The sequence below is a fragment of the Agelaius tricolor genome, unplaced genomic scaffold (genome assembly GCF_023055355.1).
Source record: "Agelaius tricolor isolate 1412-34295 unplaced genomic scaffold, bAgeTri1.0.p SCAF_10, whole genome shotgun sequence".
NCBI lineage: Eukaryota > Metazoa > Chordata > Aves > Passeriformes > Icteridae > Agelaius > Agelaius tricolor.
The window spans coordinates 15648585-15667167 of record NW_027269270.1 but is presented as its reverse complement, the minus strand read 5'-3'; the positions used below and the strand labels follow the sequence as shown (position 1 = coordinate 15667167).

Here is an 18583-nt window from a genome sequence, read left to right as displayed (position 1 = left end):
ATTTTAAATAAGCTGTTTTATTTTTGCTCTCTGGTTTACACATTTGCAGTACCGGCTTCCATTTGTTTCATGTGGTTGCAGTAAGTTACACACTTGTGCCATGGACAGGTATTAAGAGGAAGAGAAAGTGATTACCCCAGCATTGTGTAAACATTGTCATAGCCCAGCAGAGCAAGGCAGTATGTGCACATTGGACAGTTAGGACATGACACATTCAAATTTAGTTGGTAGTCTTGTGAAGTGGCTGCAGGATTGGTATGCTACACGTGCACCTATAGGTTTTCTCTTTCACCAGATGATACTGGAAACATGTTTAAACTCTCGTTGCCTGATATGTTGTTAGGATTTGATCTGCAAAATCCTGTAAAATCCTATACTCGAAGCAGATTAAATTTATTTTATAAAAAAACTCCATATCCCAGCAAAGGAATAAAAAAACCGACAAACCAGCTAATTGAAATTGTGCCCTCAAAGTCAGGTGTTCACCAGATATTTTCCAAATACAAGTATTTTTCTTATCTAGCACGACATCTGTTTTTGTCTGCATCATACAATTTGCTGCATTTAACAAAGCTTATCATTCTAATGATACTTCCTTAGTGCTGTATTTTCTGCTCTGTATTTGGCATGATCAGTTACTATTTCTGCTGCTTTATCAATATCCATGAATGTTTCCTGAACTGACTTTCTCTTTCATCTTTGAATTTATCAGTTGTCAAAATGCATGCAAATGTAAATCTGTAAAACTTATTTCATTATTGCTGTAAATTTTAAATTTTCACTAGCTGTTACAATGCAGATCCTAAACCAGGAAAGGTGCATTTGGCATGGTGTTATTGGTGAATAGTGGTGGCCAGAGTTTGAATTGAGGGATATCATCACTTGCATATTGTTCAATTACAGATTTCAATTGCAGTGTATCTCAGAGTCTGTCTTCATATGAAAGTGCTTTTAATGTTTATTATGAAGCTGCAGTGCTGGTTAATGTAATTTCATCTGGATTTACTTCTGTCAAATGGAATTTTAACTGTCCTGAGCTCCAGTTGATGTTTATGAAATTTGGAGGTTAAATTCAATAAAATTTAGTCACATCTTGATTACAAAGCATCCGTAATATATACAGATTCTCACTAATGAAGGAACATAATTCTGCATTTTGATTTCTCTTGAATTATTCTGTCTTTCTAGGCAGCAAATGAAGATAGAAAAGAGTCTATTTCCTATGAGATCTATATTGTTCAGGTCGTGTATTTTTAACTTGAGAGAAATCTTTATGAATGTAAGCAGCTAATAAATACATCTTTTGCCATTCCACTGTATCTGCAGATCTAAGAATTGATCTTTTGGAAGGATGCATAATTGATACATCAGGGTATGTAAAGAAATGAGCACACTTGGTTGCTCTGTTTAACTCTCCAATAATTTTTCAAAATTGATCAAAATTATTTGAGTAATATGATAATGAGGTAGGTAAAGGAGAGTCCCCTGTATTTGCCTTCCTTTTGTCCTCACTAAAGAAGACAGAACTCAACTCTAACAAATTCTGTCTGACTGCAGCTGGCAGTCAGTCAGACTGCATTTAACTGGCTGGCCATTCGGTACCTGCGTAGAGCAGGATTATCTACAGTGTTTCCTGTACATTATGTACAGGACCTGAGAGGTTATCACAGGGATTCTGAGTGTAGGTGACAGTAGTAATTAACTGAAAACTAAGCACAGGCAATTTTGTGTTGCCCTTTTTTTTTTTTAAATTTAAACTCCAGAATGATTTAGGTGTGTAAGAGTCCTAGGAAACAGTTTTTAACTAAAATTCTATTTCCTATTTGTCAGAGGAAATGAGAGTTGGAATCCCAGAGTGTCTTAAAATGACATTCAAGAGAAAAGAACAGTAATGTGATTATTGTTTAAAAGCCTCATGATGAGACTTTTCCCATGACAAGGGAAAGAGGATCTGACTTGTGAGTGTTGAAAACAGATTTAGTAATACCTCTGTAAAAAGTGCTCTTGGTGGGAGTTAATTGTCTTCTGTTGCCATTGAAGTAAACCCTTATCTGGAAACTACTTCAGATTAAAAGTAACTTCATTTATTGCTAGCATTTAAGTGGCTTACTACCAGTCTAAAATGTTTTGATCACTGGTATTCCGCTCTTATACTTTCCTTTCTCAAAGAGAAATGGAAAGTCAAAGATCCTTACAGCATTGTGTGGAGGAGAGAGTTGCAGTATTGTCCTGCTCTCACTAAGGGAAGATGCTCTGTTGGCACTGGTATTTTTCTGCATCCTAAAGTGTTGTTTTTCTGCATGTCAGGAAAGGACAGAAGAAAGTGTAGGGAGCATAGAGGAATGATCTGGTTTTAATTGGCATTCCTTGGTGCTGTCTACTTGCTCATGTTTCACAGCTGAATATATTTTAAAGTACTATTAAATTCATTAATTAGCCCATGGTACTGGTACTTTTCAGCTCATAGAGTTTGCCTTTGCATCTTTGCATTGATGCTTTGGTTTTAACCCAGCAATGAACTCGTTTTATTTGTCTGTTCTAGTGTTTTAGCTGTTTTCTACAGTCTCAACAGTGGAAGAAATAGATCCATCTGCTCATCTTTCGTGGGCTGTTCATTGCTGTCTGAATTGAAATACTGCTGTTTTAAAAAGTTAAAAAGATCAGGGGAAGGGAATTCAATGCTTTCATTCAGTTAGAGCACGATTCAGGTTTTTGAACATATTTAATACAAATAAACATTTTAGCTTCTGAAAGCATCTTGTCAAAGAAGGTAAAACCACATCTGTTCTGGTTTTTTTTCTCAAATGTCAAACCCACTATGAAAAAGAACCTAAAGAAAAGGACATATGGTAACAGAAAGTAATAGTTTATAGCTAGATTAAGTTAACAAAAGCAAATAAAAAAACTCCAACTTGTTTCTTTCTTCTAGGTTAACAAGTCTTTCATAACATCCTATATAAACATTCAAATACTTAATCTTAAAAATACTTAATCAAAATAGGTTCTTTTATAAAACTATGTATATTACATGTGAGCAGAAGTACTTTGCCCAGGTTGTGTATGTGAAGAATTGTAACAGTTGTCCTCTCTCTGTATTCGAACTTTGAGCTTGAGTAGTTTACATTTAAAAATACAAGAAGAATTACAGAATGGCTTGGGTTGGAGGGGACCTTAGATTGTCTCATTCCAACCCCTCTTGCCATGGGCAGGGGCAGCTTCCACTAGACCAGGTTGCTCAGGGCCCTAGCCAACCTGGCCTTGAACAGTGCCAGGGATGGAGCGTCCATAGTGTCTCTGGGCAAACTGTCCCTGTGCCTCACCACCCTCAGAATCTGAAATGTATTCCTAATATCCAATTTCAACCTATCCTCTTGCAGTTTAAAGCCATTGTCCCTTGACCTGTTACTACATTATGGAATATTAATCCCAATATTTCCGGGTGGGACGTGCCTGGCTTCTTCTGGCCCTTGCTGCTGGGCCAAAGGCAGCAGCTGTGGTGTTTTACCCCAGAGACACCTTTGGCCAGCTGGATGCTGCAGCTGAGCACTCGGAACAAATCCAGGCAATGTAGGAACTCAGTTTACCTCTGGTGGAAAACGTTCAGGCGACGGTGAAGAGAAAGGAGAGGATTCTATCGTAGAGTTTTAATCTAGAGTTTTATTCCAGGATGGTAGACCTCTGAATCTTGTAACAGCTCCCAATCGAATCCCGACTGCATGGTCTCATCTCTTTTAAGCCCCGGGGACAGGGGGTGGGGAAGGGACGGGTGAGGGCCAACCAGGTGTGAGGAGGGGAAGGCTCAAGGGATGCTTGGACAGGCCAATGAGCCCGGACCTGAGGGGCATCTTTTGAACTTCTGCCAACCACCCGACGCCCCTGCTGGAATGTTAAGATTCTTGGACAGCTCTTAGCAGGAGGGCAAAGGGGAAAGGAAAGGTTGGCACACCTGAGGGGTTGGGATAGGTGAAACAGGAAATGGCATCACACTGCAACACTACATGTCTTGTCCTTCTCCAGCTTTCTTGTAGACCCCATTAGGTACTGGAAGGTGCTCTAAAATCTCCTTGGAGCCTTCTCTTCTCTCTCAGCCTATGTTCATAGGAGAGGAGCTCCAGCCCTCTCATCACCTTCATGCTTCTCCTCTGGACTTGCTCCAGGAGGTTCATGTGCTTTTGATCCTGCCTAGGATGTGGCTGGCTTTCAGGGCTGCCAGCACTCATGTTGAGCTTAACAGCCTTATGAGGATAGACTTGGGGCAGATTTTCTTTATAATTGCCTTTCATAGCTAGTCAAGCAGACATTGTCAAGAAAATTGTTTTGTCTCTATAAAATATGCTCCTGAAATCTTCACATCCAAATAAGGAGGGGTAAAATCAATCTCTTATTGACATAATTGAAGAGAAATATCTAACTAGCATTGATGCAATCACTTGTATATGTATGCTGTGATGTTGTATTGAAGAAGCAGAAGATAGATGATGTCTTGTGTGACAACATTACTGCCAGCTAATAACTTACTATGCTCTGAAGAGGCAAATTAGAAATATAAATAAGAAGGCATTTTGGGGTCAAACAAAGTAGAAGGGCTTGTAGGGTAGTGAAAATAAATTACTTTTGCTTTTCATCCCTTCCTAATAATTTATTTGGTAGCTTTGCTTTGCAACTTTTAAAGTGCCCCCTTGGCTTTGGCTACAGTGAAATGAGATGTCAGCACAGTTTGACTTAAAATTTACTTTGAGTGGGGTGGTCTAGGGAGGAGGTGCTTCACTTGCCTTAAAATGCTTTTACTCCAGCTCATACATCTATCAAGTGAGAGCTGGAGAATCTTAATTGATTTAATATATTTGTTCATACTTTTAGATTAACCTATGATCCCAATTCCATACATTGGTCTTGAGATTTCAGAAATGGGTGCGGGACAATTTTCTGCTTTAGCAGAAAATGAAGTGGTAGCTGAAGACCCACTGAAATGCATTTTTTGACTTTGTTTGCTCATGGATATGAGATTGTAACTCTGCAGCATCAGCAGTGAAGGGATACTTCAGTAGCATCAGCATCAATATAACAGAGCAGAACAGAAATAAATCTGCACCAGCAGTAGTTCACCAGAGGAGGGCCAAGCTTGGTGAGATTGAACAGCAGCAGTGATCACAGAGATCTGTCTATAGGTAATCTGATGAGGTATCTGGAAAGGTCTTTCCAGGGGCTTTTGGAGCCATATTGGGAGCGTAGGGATATTCCTTGGGATTGACTTTTGCAGCATATCTTTGTGTTCTAGGGAATGGTTCCTTTTTTGGATTAATACCATTGCTTTTTTAAAGTGTGATTGCAGTGAAAATAAAGCTTGAATAATTCTCCATCTGCCAGCAGTAGTACATTTCTATTAATAGATTGAATCATTAATTGTCTAAGGACTATATTATAACACCGGCTGTTTAAGTATTACTCCAAACTATGCTTTACAAAAACAAGTTTACAATAAGATAGCTATGATGAAGAAATAAATTTATGTTGTTCTGTCCAGACTGTTTATGTTCCAGGTTACGGAGCTTGTACTTAGGAAACAGAAAACAAAATTTGGCATCATAAATAGATGAATGTTAAGTTAATGATAATTAATGTCAGGTTAATGCTAATTGTAAGTTACCATGATGATAATTTTATTAAAAGATGCTTTGTAGAAAATGGTCAAACTTTGCCTGAGTTTTGCAGTCCTGTGGAAAAGCAGTTAATGATGCCATGGTACATTTTTCTCCGTAACTAATACTTGGCTTTTGAAACCAGATTCATTGCTATAGATTATGAACACTTAGTAGAAATGAGTTTGAGTGCTACTAATACTACTGTTACACTGCAGTCTGAAATTCTACACAGGCAGAATTTCATGTGCTCCTAAGGATAAGGGCCACCTCAGCTTGGGAAACCTGTTGGTAATTCCTTACTCCTTAACACTGAGGACATTTCCCAAGACCTCGGAAAAAAATCCGGAGGCATCTTGTCAGACAAGTTGAATCCTTGTTAATTTTTGTGAATAAGAATTAATTATCTTAAGCTGAATCTGGAACTGGATGATTTTCTGAGAATGATCTCACCTTTTTGAGTTGTTGTGTTTTGCTGGTTTTTTTAAAAGTCTGTAAATTAAGGTAGTTAGTGTTTCAAGAGTTAGTGTAGTTTGGGTAGGGATCTTGTATAAGTAGATTGTAAATCTGTTTGCAAGCTGCACCTCCTAATCTTCTTAAAAGGATTTTGACAAGAGAGTTAATGCTTATTAATACTTGTCAGCTAGTGCACAGTCAAGAAAAAAAGAAATGGGTGAAAATCTTACATGAAATATTTCAAAAGAGAGCTATTGTAGTTGATTGTAGTTTGAAGTGGTAAGAGAATGTCACTGTGATGTAGAAGCAAGTGCATACACCAGAGAATTATTATTCTCATCTGTAGTTAATAAGGGTAAATTGGAGTATAAACGAGAATAGAGATTTAATCCCTCCTTGACATAATTTAATAAGAAAGATGAGATACTGAGATTCAATGAAAGTAGGATCTGGGTTTCTTCACTGAGACAAAGATTTGGATTCCTTAAAGTCTTTGATTTCAAAGAGGAATCTTTAAAAAATCTTGTTGGAGGGAGTGCTTCCACTGTTAGTATAACAATAAGGTGAATAAAGCTATGTATTTGTGAAAACTTAGTCTTTGCTCATTGTAGCTATCTGACTTCTGTTCATTATAAGCCCATCCACTGGTGGAAAGGACATTTTTGTCAGAAAAATTAACTAGCAACATTTGAGTGAGTAATAAATTTAATGATTACTAGCAGTTATCTCTCTTTCTGTTATGCCTTTATACATGAATAATTTCTTCATCTGATTGAGTATGACGCCCTAGGAAAAATCTGTTTCTTTCTGTCCTTAATGGTTTGCATTTAGTCTGTTATAATTTTTTTTCCTAATGATGTCAGCTAGAGTTTGGCTTACCTGCTGATTCATAATATTTGATAATCACATTTAAAGGGTGTTACAGAGCTAATTCACTTTATTTTCATAAATATGTAGTAGTACACTGAACCTGCTGAACTGCTGGTCTACATGCTACTTTGTGGTAGAGCGTTCTACAATTTTATTTTCCTTGAAATCTTGCTTTTTTAAAAGGTGTTGCTGTCAAAGGTTTAAAATATTTTAAATATTGGAATTAAAACTCATGAGTGTTACTGATGAAAAATTAAGATTCTTGCTTGCATATTTAATTTGTCCAACACTAAGAGACAGACACTTCATGGAAGAGAATATACATATTAAAGGTTTCCTTCTTCCTTGAAAGTGAGAAGAGGAAAGTCAGTTTATAGTCAGTAAAATGCAGAAGAGAAGCTTGGATGTAGGAATTACTGTTGGTATCTAATGCTTTCCATTTAGCCAGATAGAGAACATTTGTTTTGGGCACTGATTCCACGGACCTCTTGTGTGTTTGGACATCTGTTTGTTAATGTTTTCTTACAAACCTAAAACTATAAATTATTCTAAGATCTTTAGGATTAGGACTGTATCATCATATATACTTGTACAGTGATGCTGCATTGAGACTTTGGTGCTATGTGTTGAAATTATAAGAATCATGTTCAAGTTGATAAAGGGCAGTTGTTAGGATGTCTTGGAAGGAGTTCATTATGTAGTTGTAAAATGCATTTTAATTTGTTTATATTATGGTGTGATATTTAATGCAAACATTTTAAAGTTCAGTGCATGCAGGTGGAGATATTTCTCTGATTAAGCCCTTGTGTTTTGTTTTCTTGCAGGCCTTTGGAACGTTCTAGTGAAGATGTAGATATAATATTCACACGACTGAAAGAAGTGAAAGCTTTTGAGAAATTTCATCCAAACCTTCTCCAGCAGATATGTCTCTGTGGATATTATGAAAATCTGGAAAAAGGAATCACATGTAAGACAGCTTCATAGGATTATGTATTTTATGTAGATAAACTTGGGGGTTAGACTGTGATTGTCTTTAGGAGATTCATGAGAGCAGAATCAGTGGAATGTTTACCGTCACAGTCATGGGGCAAGGCAGGACTAAAGTGCTGCTTCCTCTACAAACGCAGTGTGTAGTGAATCTATGGTAGCAGGGCATACAGTAGGATATAATACTCTACCACTCTTCTGTTGAAAGATTACAAGCCAGTCATTGGACTTAAGCCTCATTCTTCTCCTGTAAATGTATTATCGATTGCTTTTGCCAGTGCTTTGTGCTGTCAGGGGCAAAGGTGTGCCAGCAAGGCACATCACTGATAGTGTGTGGTTTCCAGGCACCCTGGCACAAGCCAGAGCTGCAAACTGCTGAGAGGTGCAGCAGCTGTGTGCCTGCACTGGCAGCCCGTGGGCCTGATGTAGGTGCACACCTGTGCTTGGTCTGTGAAGCTGAAATGGAAATAAGTGGTAGTCCTGTGATGGGAATGCATACCAGGGGAATAGCTGATGAAAACCTGTGGTATTAGTCAAGTCTCAGAAACACCTCAGGTAAATCTGGTATGCAGCACTGGGGTTTGCTTAGAGTAACAGGGGTTTTGATGCTCTGTAATCACACAGTTGGAATGTCTGGACATCAAAGTCTTGCAGTTGCTGTCAGCCAGAACTCTTACTGAATTCATTGGTAGCTGTGTCTGCTACCAATGAATCTGGATGATTGTGAATTTCAAAGGGACATTGTTCTGAAAAACCTTTTCCTTGTTTGTTTTGTTTGCTTGGTTAGTTAATTAACTAAGAGAACAGTAGAACAGAAGCAAACTGGGGAGAAGAGTGAAGCAGTTCTATGTGCTTTCATTGTTTCCATAGTGTATTGACTAGTTTACTAAAATATGTGCTTTCCAGTGTCACTGGAAGTATTACTGTAATTGTAAATAAGTAATCTCATATAGCAAATTGGATTGTGCCAGCAGTGACCACAGTATTGCAGTAATATGTGAGAAAATGTTTATTACTGTTGCTAAGATAAGTCTTATTTACAAGATTTCATCTTTCCAGTATTCCGTCAGGGTGATATTGGGACGAATTGGTATGCTGTCCTGACGGGATCACTGGATGTGAAGGTGTCTGATACAAGCAACCACCAGGTAAAATAGATTTTTCATTGCAACCATCCTGTCAGTAGTACAAAGGAAGAACGTCATTTATGGTGAGGTAGATAACAACACATTCTATACAGTTATTTTGTCATATCACAAGGATGTATATGTTTCTCTGAGTCTCTTTTAGTCTTAGTTGTCCTTAGTCTAAGGAAGGCAAATCATACCATTGATTACAAGAAACTGAAGAGTAATGCTCTGAAAATGGTCTACACTTCAATGTGAAACAAGTCTCCTCTGTCTTTTCCAGTGGTGCTAAAGATTGGAGAGTTGTTAATTCATTCTCTAGAAATATTTTAATTCAGTTCTTCTTCAGGAAGTTCAAGGTGAACCCCTTAGCAGTGTAGGCAAATAACAGCATAATGCAGTCTCCACTGCAGAAATGGGAAGTGGTGTAGTAATAGCAGACTATTGGAACTGCTGCCATGTTGGACAGGAAGCCTGTAGGTAATACCTATTCAGTGTTAAGAAACAGAAGAACAAGTAAAATTCTCCCCAAATTTAAAGTGGTTTCTCAGTATCGTGGTGCTCCTGGATTTATAAAATTTAGAGTAAATAAAAATCTAAAGGGATGAGATACTTCTAGAGTCTCTCATCCATGTTGTCTAATGTCATGCACCTGCTGCTGTGAGCTTAGTCTTCTGGGAAGGCATCCTGTCCCTTTCTTGCTCCCATGTTTGAGACCAGTGATTGTCCCATGATGTCCCATGAGGTTGTACCTCTGATAAGGGACTCGTTGTGCCTTTGCATTAGTATAGCTATCCAGGACCTTATAGAGACTACTACCCATTTTCCTCACCTGGATTGAAAAGAGCATGTGTGGGGGGGTATGGTGGTGGTGTATTCTTTGGCCAAAGTTTGGCTGATTGAGGAAAGTTTTTTGCTCATAGCAGAAATTGGATTTTTTCCAGTTTGTTGAGCATCGCATCACCATTGCAATTGGGTCAGAATGCAAGTCAAGGCAGTGTGTGAGTACTGGGTCTTTCTATTTCCTGCAGTAGAATGGTAGATGCAAAAGGAACTTCTTTCATATTATTTTTAGCAACCTCTTCACTGTACTAAGTAGAGATTGATTGAGAGTATAATTAGCTTAATTTGAGCAATTCTTGGCATGGCCTGGCTGTCACTGGTATTGTCACAATTTGGAACAGTACTGGGCTCTTATGAGACCCTTTTCTGTGGACGTCTAAAGCAATCAGGATTTTCCAGTGTTTGCCAAAAGATGGCACTACACTGTTGTGAAGAATCAATGCTCTTTACTCAGAAAGTAATACATCTGCACAATCTGGATGTTAAATTAAGAATCTCTTTGGAGTGTTGATTTGTTCCATTAGATGGAGTATGGAACACTTCAGTTTCTTAATGAATATAATGTAAATATTTTTTTCTGCTTGTTCAGGTTAACTTCATTTTCCTGCCAGTAGGAAGCTGTTGAATTACAATTCATGTGATTCTAGTTCTAGAAATTATATTCTGCATTACCATTACCTCACATTTCCTTCTGATGTGAACAATGAACTGAATTCTTACCACTGCCTAGCTGCCCTAGAATATAGCCTCACTGCCAAAAACATGGCAGCCCATGCATTTGCCATTCCTGTTTGAATAACTTTCATGTGTGTGGACTCCTAAATACTATTTGAGTCCAACATTTTCTCTGGTTTTGCTCCAGCATGGGGTTTATACTATGCCCCTCCTTGTCCATTCTTGGTCTCCTTCTCATTCTCCTGCCTGTAGCTCCTGGATGTAGTTCCTGTACAGTCTTGCCTGTACTTTCTTGTTGGCCTGGTACCAGTCATTCTTGAAACTGAAGTACTTGCTAGCACTCCCTGCCCACTGTGCTCACTATAAACCCAGATGATGGAGGCAATACGGTGTTGTACTGCTGTCAGGGCAGCCCTGGCACACTCAGTTGACAGCGTTGTGCTCCCAGCTGGGGATGGATGACCAGTGCTTGAGGTGTAGGGGTACTTGGAGCACATTTTCCAATCACATCACCCAGGAGCAAAGGTCCTTTGCAAAGTCATAATAGTGACTAATTGGTCAGGTGTTACTATGCTACCATAAATGGCACTAATGCTAATGAGAAACTTCCAGCAGAGCAGGACAGATGCAGATGTTTACCTGAGTTTAGAAGTTTGTAGACTCATGTAAAATTACAGGATTATTCTGTCTTTCCTAGTAGGAGGAAAGCTAACTTGGTATTTAGGTTCCTATTGGTTAAAATGTCTTTAGACATGACTAATTAATCTGGACACTGTTTAATACTTCAGATAAACAGAGGTTTTAGATGACCTCCTGAGTTTTCTTGCAGCTTGAATTAGCCTATGATTATATGATGATGCCTACAGTGTTAATGTAAATACAGAAAATCAATTCTCTTGATTAAAAATATGAGTCCCATTTTGCTAGGTGTGTATCTGTGTGCTTGGGAAACTTAAATTTCATCAAGCCTAGGAATTAATGCATTGTGTAATAACAGCTACCATGTGCTACCTCTCTGTGCAGTCACCTTTGGTGATTGGTAGCTTTCTCCCATGAGAAGTGCAGTAAATTATTGTGCACCTGGTCCCTACTAAAAATGTCTTAATAATCTTTGTTCCTACAGAGGCATGTAGGAAAATGTCTTGCACTAGAAATTAAATCTTAAGGTACTAATGGATCAAGACTTCAGTGTAGCTAGTGAGGTATTAATTCATATGCATTCTTGTTGCACAGCAGCTCACTAATGTAGACACCTGTGATTTCTCTCAGAAAATATCAGTAATACTGATTAGGACCAAGTTGAGAATTCATGTAAACAGAAATATTGACGTTAGCTATTATATGATATTATAATAGATGTAATAGGAACTATTACAATCTATTGTTCTAAGAACTTTAATAGAGACAGACACAGATATTTAGGACCTCATAAAGCCTCGCTTTCACATTGGTTTGGAAAAATCCTTTCTGCCTGCAAAGCTGTGTTCTGTCACGAGAGGGCAGCGTTAGAATGCAAAGCAAACCCGAGCGCGTGTTCGATGCTGCAATGGACGCTTTGTAAATCGTGTTCGGCTATTTAACATACACACCTGTTTAAAGAGTTTGGCCAGAGAAAATTTTGCTGTTACTGTTAGTTTTGTCCCACCGAGCTGGTAAAATGTGCTGGTAATTTCATATGCCGTTGGAATGGCTACAGGGATTTGACAGGATTACTCATCCAGTACATCCTGAGTGGAGTCTGCTCTCTGTGAAAACTATTAATGGATTTTTTTCTGAGCATTCAACAATCAAGAAGAGATCGAAGAGGACTTTTTCTAGGGTGAAAACGTCTCACTGTGAATTCCAGAGGTAACTGTAATGAACTGCTTTGGTCTTGCCTCAACTTTTTTGTAACAAATACCCTGATAAATACAGCACTTAAAAGTCATAGAAAAATATAGTTAAGTTACCTTCAAAATAAACAGCAAAGGCAGCCTCTGTAGAATATATCAGAAAGAGTTCTTTGCCCTCAGTTATGATCAGATTCTGACTTTCATTTTTATTTGGCACTGTTGCCTACTCAATGTTGAGATATTTAGTAATAGAAGTTTGTCTTAGGGATATTCCTGGTTTGGTGTTGTCTTAAATACATTGCTGACAAAGTGCCTTGTGTATGTTTCATTTTTGAACTCTGTTTTGAAGCTGAACAGTCTAAGGATGACTGTTGGCAATGTCTCAGAATACAGCTGGGAATAAATGCATTATGACATCAGTATTACAATGTTGTCAGATTCTGCAACACTGTGATTTTCTGAATTAGATTCAGAGCCTTTTACCCCAAAGTTTTTTCTGATAAACTATGATGGAATGAAGAGAAAAAAGACAAAGACCAAATAGCAATTTGATCTTCTGGGTTTTTTTTTCTCTATTTTGCCAGCTGAATTATAATGTGTGCTGGCGCCTTTTGCCAGCTTATCTTGCCTATGTTATGATGGAGTTTTTTAGGCAGGTCAGTTTTTAAAAACAGACCAAATTTAACATAGAACATTGACTTAAAAAACAATTAGCCTGTTTTATAAAAGCTATAAAGGAGGAGCTGTGAGTGCTTGGATGGTACAGCACTGTCAGCTGTAAGAAGATGCAGAGGGCTGGGGATGAAAAGCCAAATAAGTTAGTGGGGTTGCTGAGAAGAATGACTGTGAAGAAAGAGGTTCAGATGTTCATGTAAGAAATGGAAGAATTTCACAGCTCTTTGAAACTGAGGACAAAGGAGGTGTGTGATAAGATGAAGTGGCAGCAAGGAAAGGGATTTAAACAGGATAGTCCTTGCAATACTGCTTTCAGCATGTAAATGTCATTATGTATTTTGGAGATAATCTATGTGAAGTTGTGACATAGGTTTGTACTGTAGTTAGTAGTATAAATATGCCTAAGCTAGTTTAAAATTATTTAGTTGGAGCATGAGAACTGCTGTACCCATTGTAACACAGAGATTGGCTGAACTAATGTACTAAGCTGAGCAGCAGAGTGTGTTGGCTCATGCTGAGCTCCTGTGTTGTGGTTGTGCTAATTTTGGTTTTGAACTTCGCTTATTGGAAGTTAATGCAGAAAAATAATTTCACGTCTCTCTGTCAGGTGATGTAGGAAAACATCTAAGACATTGCAGGTAGCTTTTATGAATGTGGTATTACAGTACAGTTAATCTGAACCATACATATTTTAATTAGGTACTAAAAGAGAAGCTGCTCACAGTTTTTGTAGAAGCATAATGCCTTCTTTAAGTAAATAACCTTGTCTTGTGTAAAGAGGGTGACCTAACATGTTTGCAAACTGCCGTTTTAGTGTGTTCAGAAGGTATTTCTGTGTTATTGTTAGAAATATTTTGATATGGACTTCTTGTCTGAATGCCTGAAACACTGAAGTGAAGATAAGGGAACAGAAAAATTACTTCATAGTTTACTTTCATGTATATCCTTGGTTTCTCTGCTATAAAAGGAAATTTTTACTGAGGACAAACTGAACTATGTCAAAATAATAATAAGCAAGCTTCTCAAAATGCCAGCTTTGGCAAAACTCCAGTTAAACGTAGAGATAGTATGATGTCCTAGAGAGACACAGATTTTCAGATGAGATAAAGATGCAAGGTGTAAGAAAATGATGAAATCAAAAACAATCTAGCTACATCAGCTCCCTTATAAACTCAAAATGTTGAACAAACTAAAATTTTAAAGGAATGTCCCCAGTCCCTTTGAGTCTAGCACTAGTAATGTTTTCCCTGGTTTCTTCATTTCTCTTTCTGACACTGTGATTTTATTTACACACAGTACAAAAATTCTGTTTGCCAGGTAGAGAAACTGAAGGGGTCACAAGTCAGGGAGGAGGGATACAGGATGATCCTTGAGATGGTGGGGAAGGGAATAAAGCAGAGACTTCTTTCTGATTCTCATCCATTCCATTAAAATGTTCTTGCAAATTCAATAATATTTTGGATTGATTGGGGGGGGGGGGTGAGGGAAAGGCTTAAGAATGCATTCCCTGCATGTGTCTCATGTGGCAGTAAGAGTCAGTGAAACTGAATACACAAACAGCCTCTGATTTGAATGCTACTGTTTTATAGTGTGTATAGAGGACAGATAGCAATGACAGCAATCTCATCTTTCTAAGTCTCTAATACTGCCTTTTAAATAGCTGTGTGAATGTTAGCTGGTTAGCAGCCACTAGAACACCCTGCTGCTTCTGGGATTGCAGAGGGGAACAGCAAACAGGGAGTTTTGAGCTGCCAGCAATCCTCCTGAAGTCTTCACTGAACAGCAGGAGATTCTTGAGTGTAAGGTTAACAGGCATAATAGGAAACACACCTGATTCCCCAGGAGGCTGGAGATGTTTAAACAAGGGGTAGCGAGAAAATGGGGCTCTGAAGCCTCGAAGAAGGCATATAGGTCTGCACCCCAGTGGGCTGTGAAACTGCATTTCTGTGGATAACTGTGATGGCTGGGAAAAAATATGAAAGAACTTGATAATTTGATGTGATGCATTAGGTTTTAGCTTTTATATTTTTCAGATTCTGTTCTGCTTTAGTGTGTAGTTCTGAGCTTCATATTAAGGGATGGTAAGCTCTCTTCACAGAGTAGCTAGAAAAAACAATTCCTTCTCTAGCTTGGGAGCAAGGACAACTGATCCAAATTTCAGGCCTGAGAGCATAAACAAGGTGAACTGAAGAGAGGAAAACAAGAAGGATGGGACTCATAACTTAAAGCTATAACTGGACAAATAACTCCAATATGCTAATGGACTAGAACCTATAAAAGTGAGAGACCCCGTGACTGGTTGTCCATTTTGTGACCATTTTGGTTCATCTTGGGTAGCCCTGCTGGGCTCTTGTACTGCCCAAGGTGCATCCATGGAGGCCTTTTAATAATAGCTACTTTATTCTTTAACTTCATCTAGCCTCTGTTCTAGGTCAGCCTTAACAAGGCATTGGATGGAAGCCTGGATTTTCCTTTGACGAATGTAGATAGGACCATTCCAGCCTCTTGACCTAACACTCCACAGTTTTAATTTATTTCTTAAGCTTAACAACTGCCTCATCAGAAGTTATGTTATAATTTCTTAACCAACAATTATCCTTTTTGCTTCTTATGTCTGTTCTGTCATTAAAGATTATTCTTTAGGGTTGTAAACAGTCAGAGAAGGTGAAATGTTTAAAATTAGTTTTATTTTTTGAAGGGAGGGGAGTGAGTGAGAAGTTAGAAAATGTAAACAATGTCTATGATTTACCTTCAGGAAAAGTTTCTTTTAGGCCAGGCTGTTTGGTTGTTCTGTCCTGAACAGTGCTCTTTTATCTGAACTTTCTGAATAGGATTGAGAATGATGCATTGTATATCTGGAGATCAAATTTTGTATGAGCAGTAGCCTCATTTTCTTTGTAGATCCTTTGAATGCCATTGCGAGTATCGCACCATGCATAGAGTGTTTCAGCTCTGAAATGTAAGCTTGGGAGGGCAGATTTCAGTGTATAAACTGTATTACAGTCTGTTTGTAGAGGCTTCTGTTTAGGTGCCAAGGTGCTCATTCCCGACTAATCTTTCTTTTAAAGAAAACCTGTTCTTATTTTCCTTCCTTGAAAATTTATTTCTGACAGTTGGTAAATTTTTCCTAGATCTTCTCTGAGATATAATTGATTTTGTTTTCCTGAACGCACAATTTTATATGGTAACATCTGTGTAAGACCAATTTGCTATGGTTCAGGGAACTGGACTATTATGGGCTTTTGTCTGTGTATTGCAATTACAAAGCTACTAACCTTATATTAATAATATTTGACTATCATGACTTATTTGATGCATGAAAGAAAAGCAAGGCAATTGTAAAAACAGAAAATGATGCTGAAACACGTTCACGCATCTCTCCTGGATTATCAGCCACGAGGATAACAAACGTTTCTGCTTTGATTTTGCATGAATCCTACATTTTAGAATTAAACTAGACTTCTCATTTTGTATCAAGTAAAGTTAGCATGTGTTTTTTATGTTTATTTGTAATTCTCTATGTGCATATGCAATATTTTTCCTTTGTTAAGTACAGTTTGTATGATTTTAAATTTTTTATGCTGTTGCTAATTTTAAAAATTACTTAACAGACCGTCAGATAAGGCCCATCTCAGAAAAAAGACGTGAGTGTTTAGCTTCAAGCCTGTGATGAGGAACAAACCAACTTTTGAGCTGAAAATAGAACATGTATCTAAAGATCTTGATTCAAGCAAGTTGTTTAATGGCTACTTGTTTTCTCTGCAGTAGCTCAAAATTTTTATAGGAACTACTACAGAGGAGTTTCTCACCAAGGGAGATTGATTTAGACATCATTTAGAATGGCACATGCTCATATAGACTCCTTTGAAGTGGACTTTGCTGCTTGTTTGGGACCTTCTTATGGCTCTGTACATGGATCCATTTTTTCCAAGTTGTTTGAAATGTAATAGTTTTCTTGAAATCCCTGATTTATGTGAATTTTTTTTTTTTTTTTGTCTGGTAGTTAATTGAGAAACATCCATTAACAATCGAAAGATTTGCTGGCATTTTCAACAGAAAGGCCAAGAGTTGTTTCAACAGTACAAGCACATTGCTTGTACAATAGAGAAATGCAATATAATACAAGAGGATATTATAATTGAAAGTTAACGTTTTCAGAACAGAAAACATAACAGGTGAATTTTCTTTCTCATGAGAGCAGCTTGTGAAGGACAGAAGTTTATTTTCCAAGATTGCATTTCTGATTCTAGTTACCTTCTCATCACCTCTGACATTTCCAAAGATCTCATCATCAGTGGTGTTTAGAGGTAGATTAACAGAGATCACAGGTTTTTGTAAAGATGGAAGTGATTCTTGTGTTCTCAGATTTGCATTCAGAAATGTCTAATTCAACTGATGAATATAGAAAACAGAAGTCCCACTTGTTTCCATGTTAAAGCTTCCCATATTGCTTTAAAAGCATATTGATTTTTTTGTTGATGATGCTTAAATTAATTTTCTTTCTAAGCAGATTGCTGAAGGATCTCAAGGCAGTGCAATTAAAAATAAGACACAAAAACTCTCAAAACATTCTGAAACATTTAATGTTTCCTTTTTTTTTGAATCAAAGGATGCTGTGACGATATGCACTCTTGGAATAGGAACTGCTTTTGGAGAGTCCATTCTGGATAACACTCCTCGCCATGCTACCATTGTTACCAGGGAACATAGTGAACTCCTTCGAATTGAGCAGAAGGACTTCAAAGCACTTTGGGAGGTAAGTTCAGATTTATTTGCAGTTAATGCAGAAAAAAATGCCTTGACCTTGAAAGCATTTGTAATATAGTATTGTTGCATCGCATGTCGGACGAGCCCTTGTTGCTGCTGGCACATGCAGCCCTGGGATGGAATCAGCTGGGAGTGTGGCAATAAAATAAAACAAGGGATGGAAATGAATAAAGGGCTAGGAATGGAAAGCTTTAATGGAGATAAAAGGAGGCACGCGAGGGCACAACACAAAACATAAACAGCGCAGATGTACGTAGCTCCTTTAGAAGACCCCCAAATGGGGCGAACGCAGCCTTATATAAACATTATCTGAGGGCAGGGAACCAATGAACAGAGAGAAACAGAAACAATACCTTATGTGGAGCACAAGATTAACTAATCAGAGGGCAGGGTTCAGAATGTAACCTTATAAGGAATAACTTAATCTGCATAATGTTCCCATCATCCTTTTCTTCTCCTTCACATCTCACCATAATCGAACTAAAGATTTCTCATCTTAGCTTCTCCGTGTCCAGGGTCTAACGTTGTTACTTGCTGCATGGTTGGCCCACAGCTCATTCTCTCCAGGATGGACCACCACATAGTATGATGACATTTATATCATAAGCAAAGTATAATTATTTTAAATTAGTTTGGAAAAAAAGGAAAGTTTTTACTTCTCTTTCATGCTTCATATAATGTACGATTACGTACTCCTGTATTTCTTTCTTGT

General features: G+C 37.9%; 1 protein-coding gene across 2 annotated transcripts in view; it reads left to right on the top strand.

Annotated features, from left to right (window-relative positions):
- The window catches only part of RAPGEF4 (Rap guanine nucleotide exchange factor 4), a 141856-nt gene that overhangs the window by 4684 nt on the left and 118589 nt on the right, over positions 1-18583 (top strand). For both annotated transcript variants that reach the window (XM_071434900.1, XM_071434901.1), the window contains exons 2-4: positions 7790-7932; positions 9012-9100; positions 17714-17860. In XM_071434900.1, coding sequence (XP_071291001.1) covers positions 7790-7932; positions 9012-9100; positions 17714-17860 — 379 coding nt within the window. The remainder of the gene's footprint in view (positions 1-7789; positions 7933-9011; positions 9101-17713; positions 17861-18583) is intronic.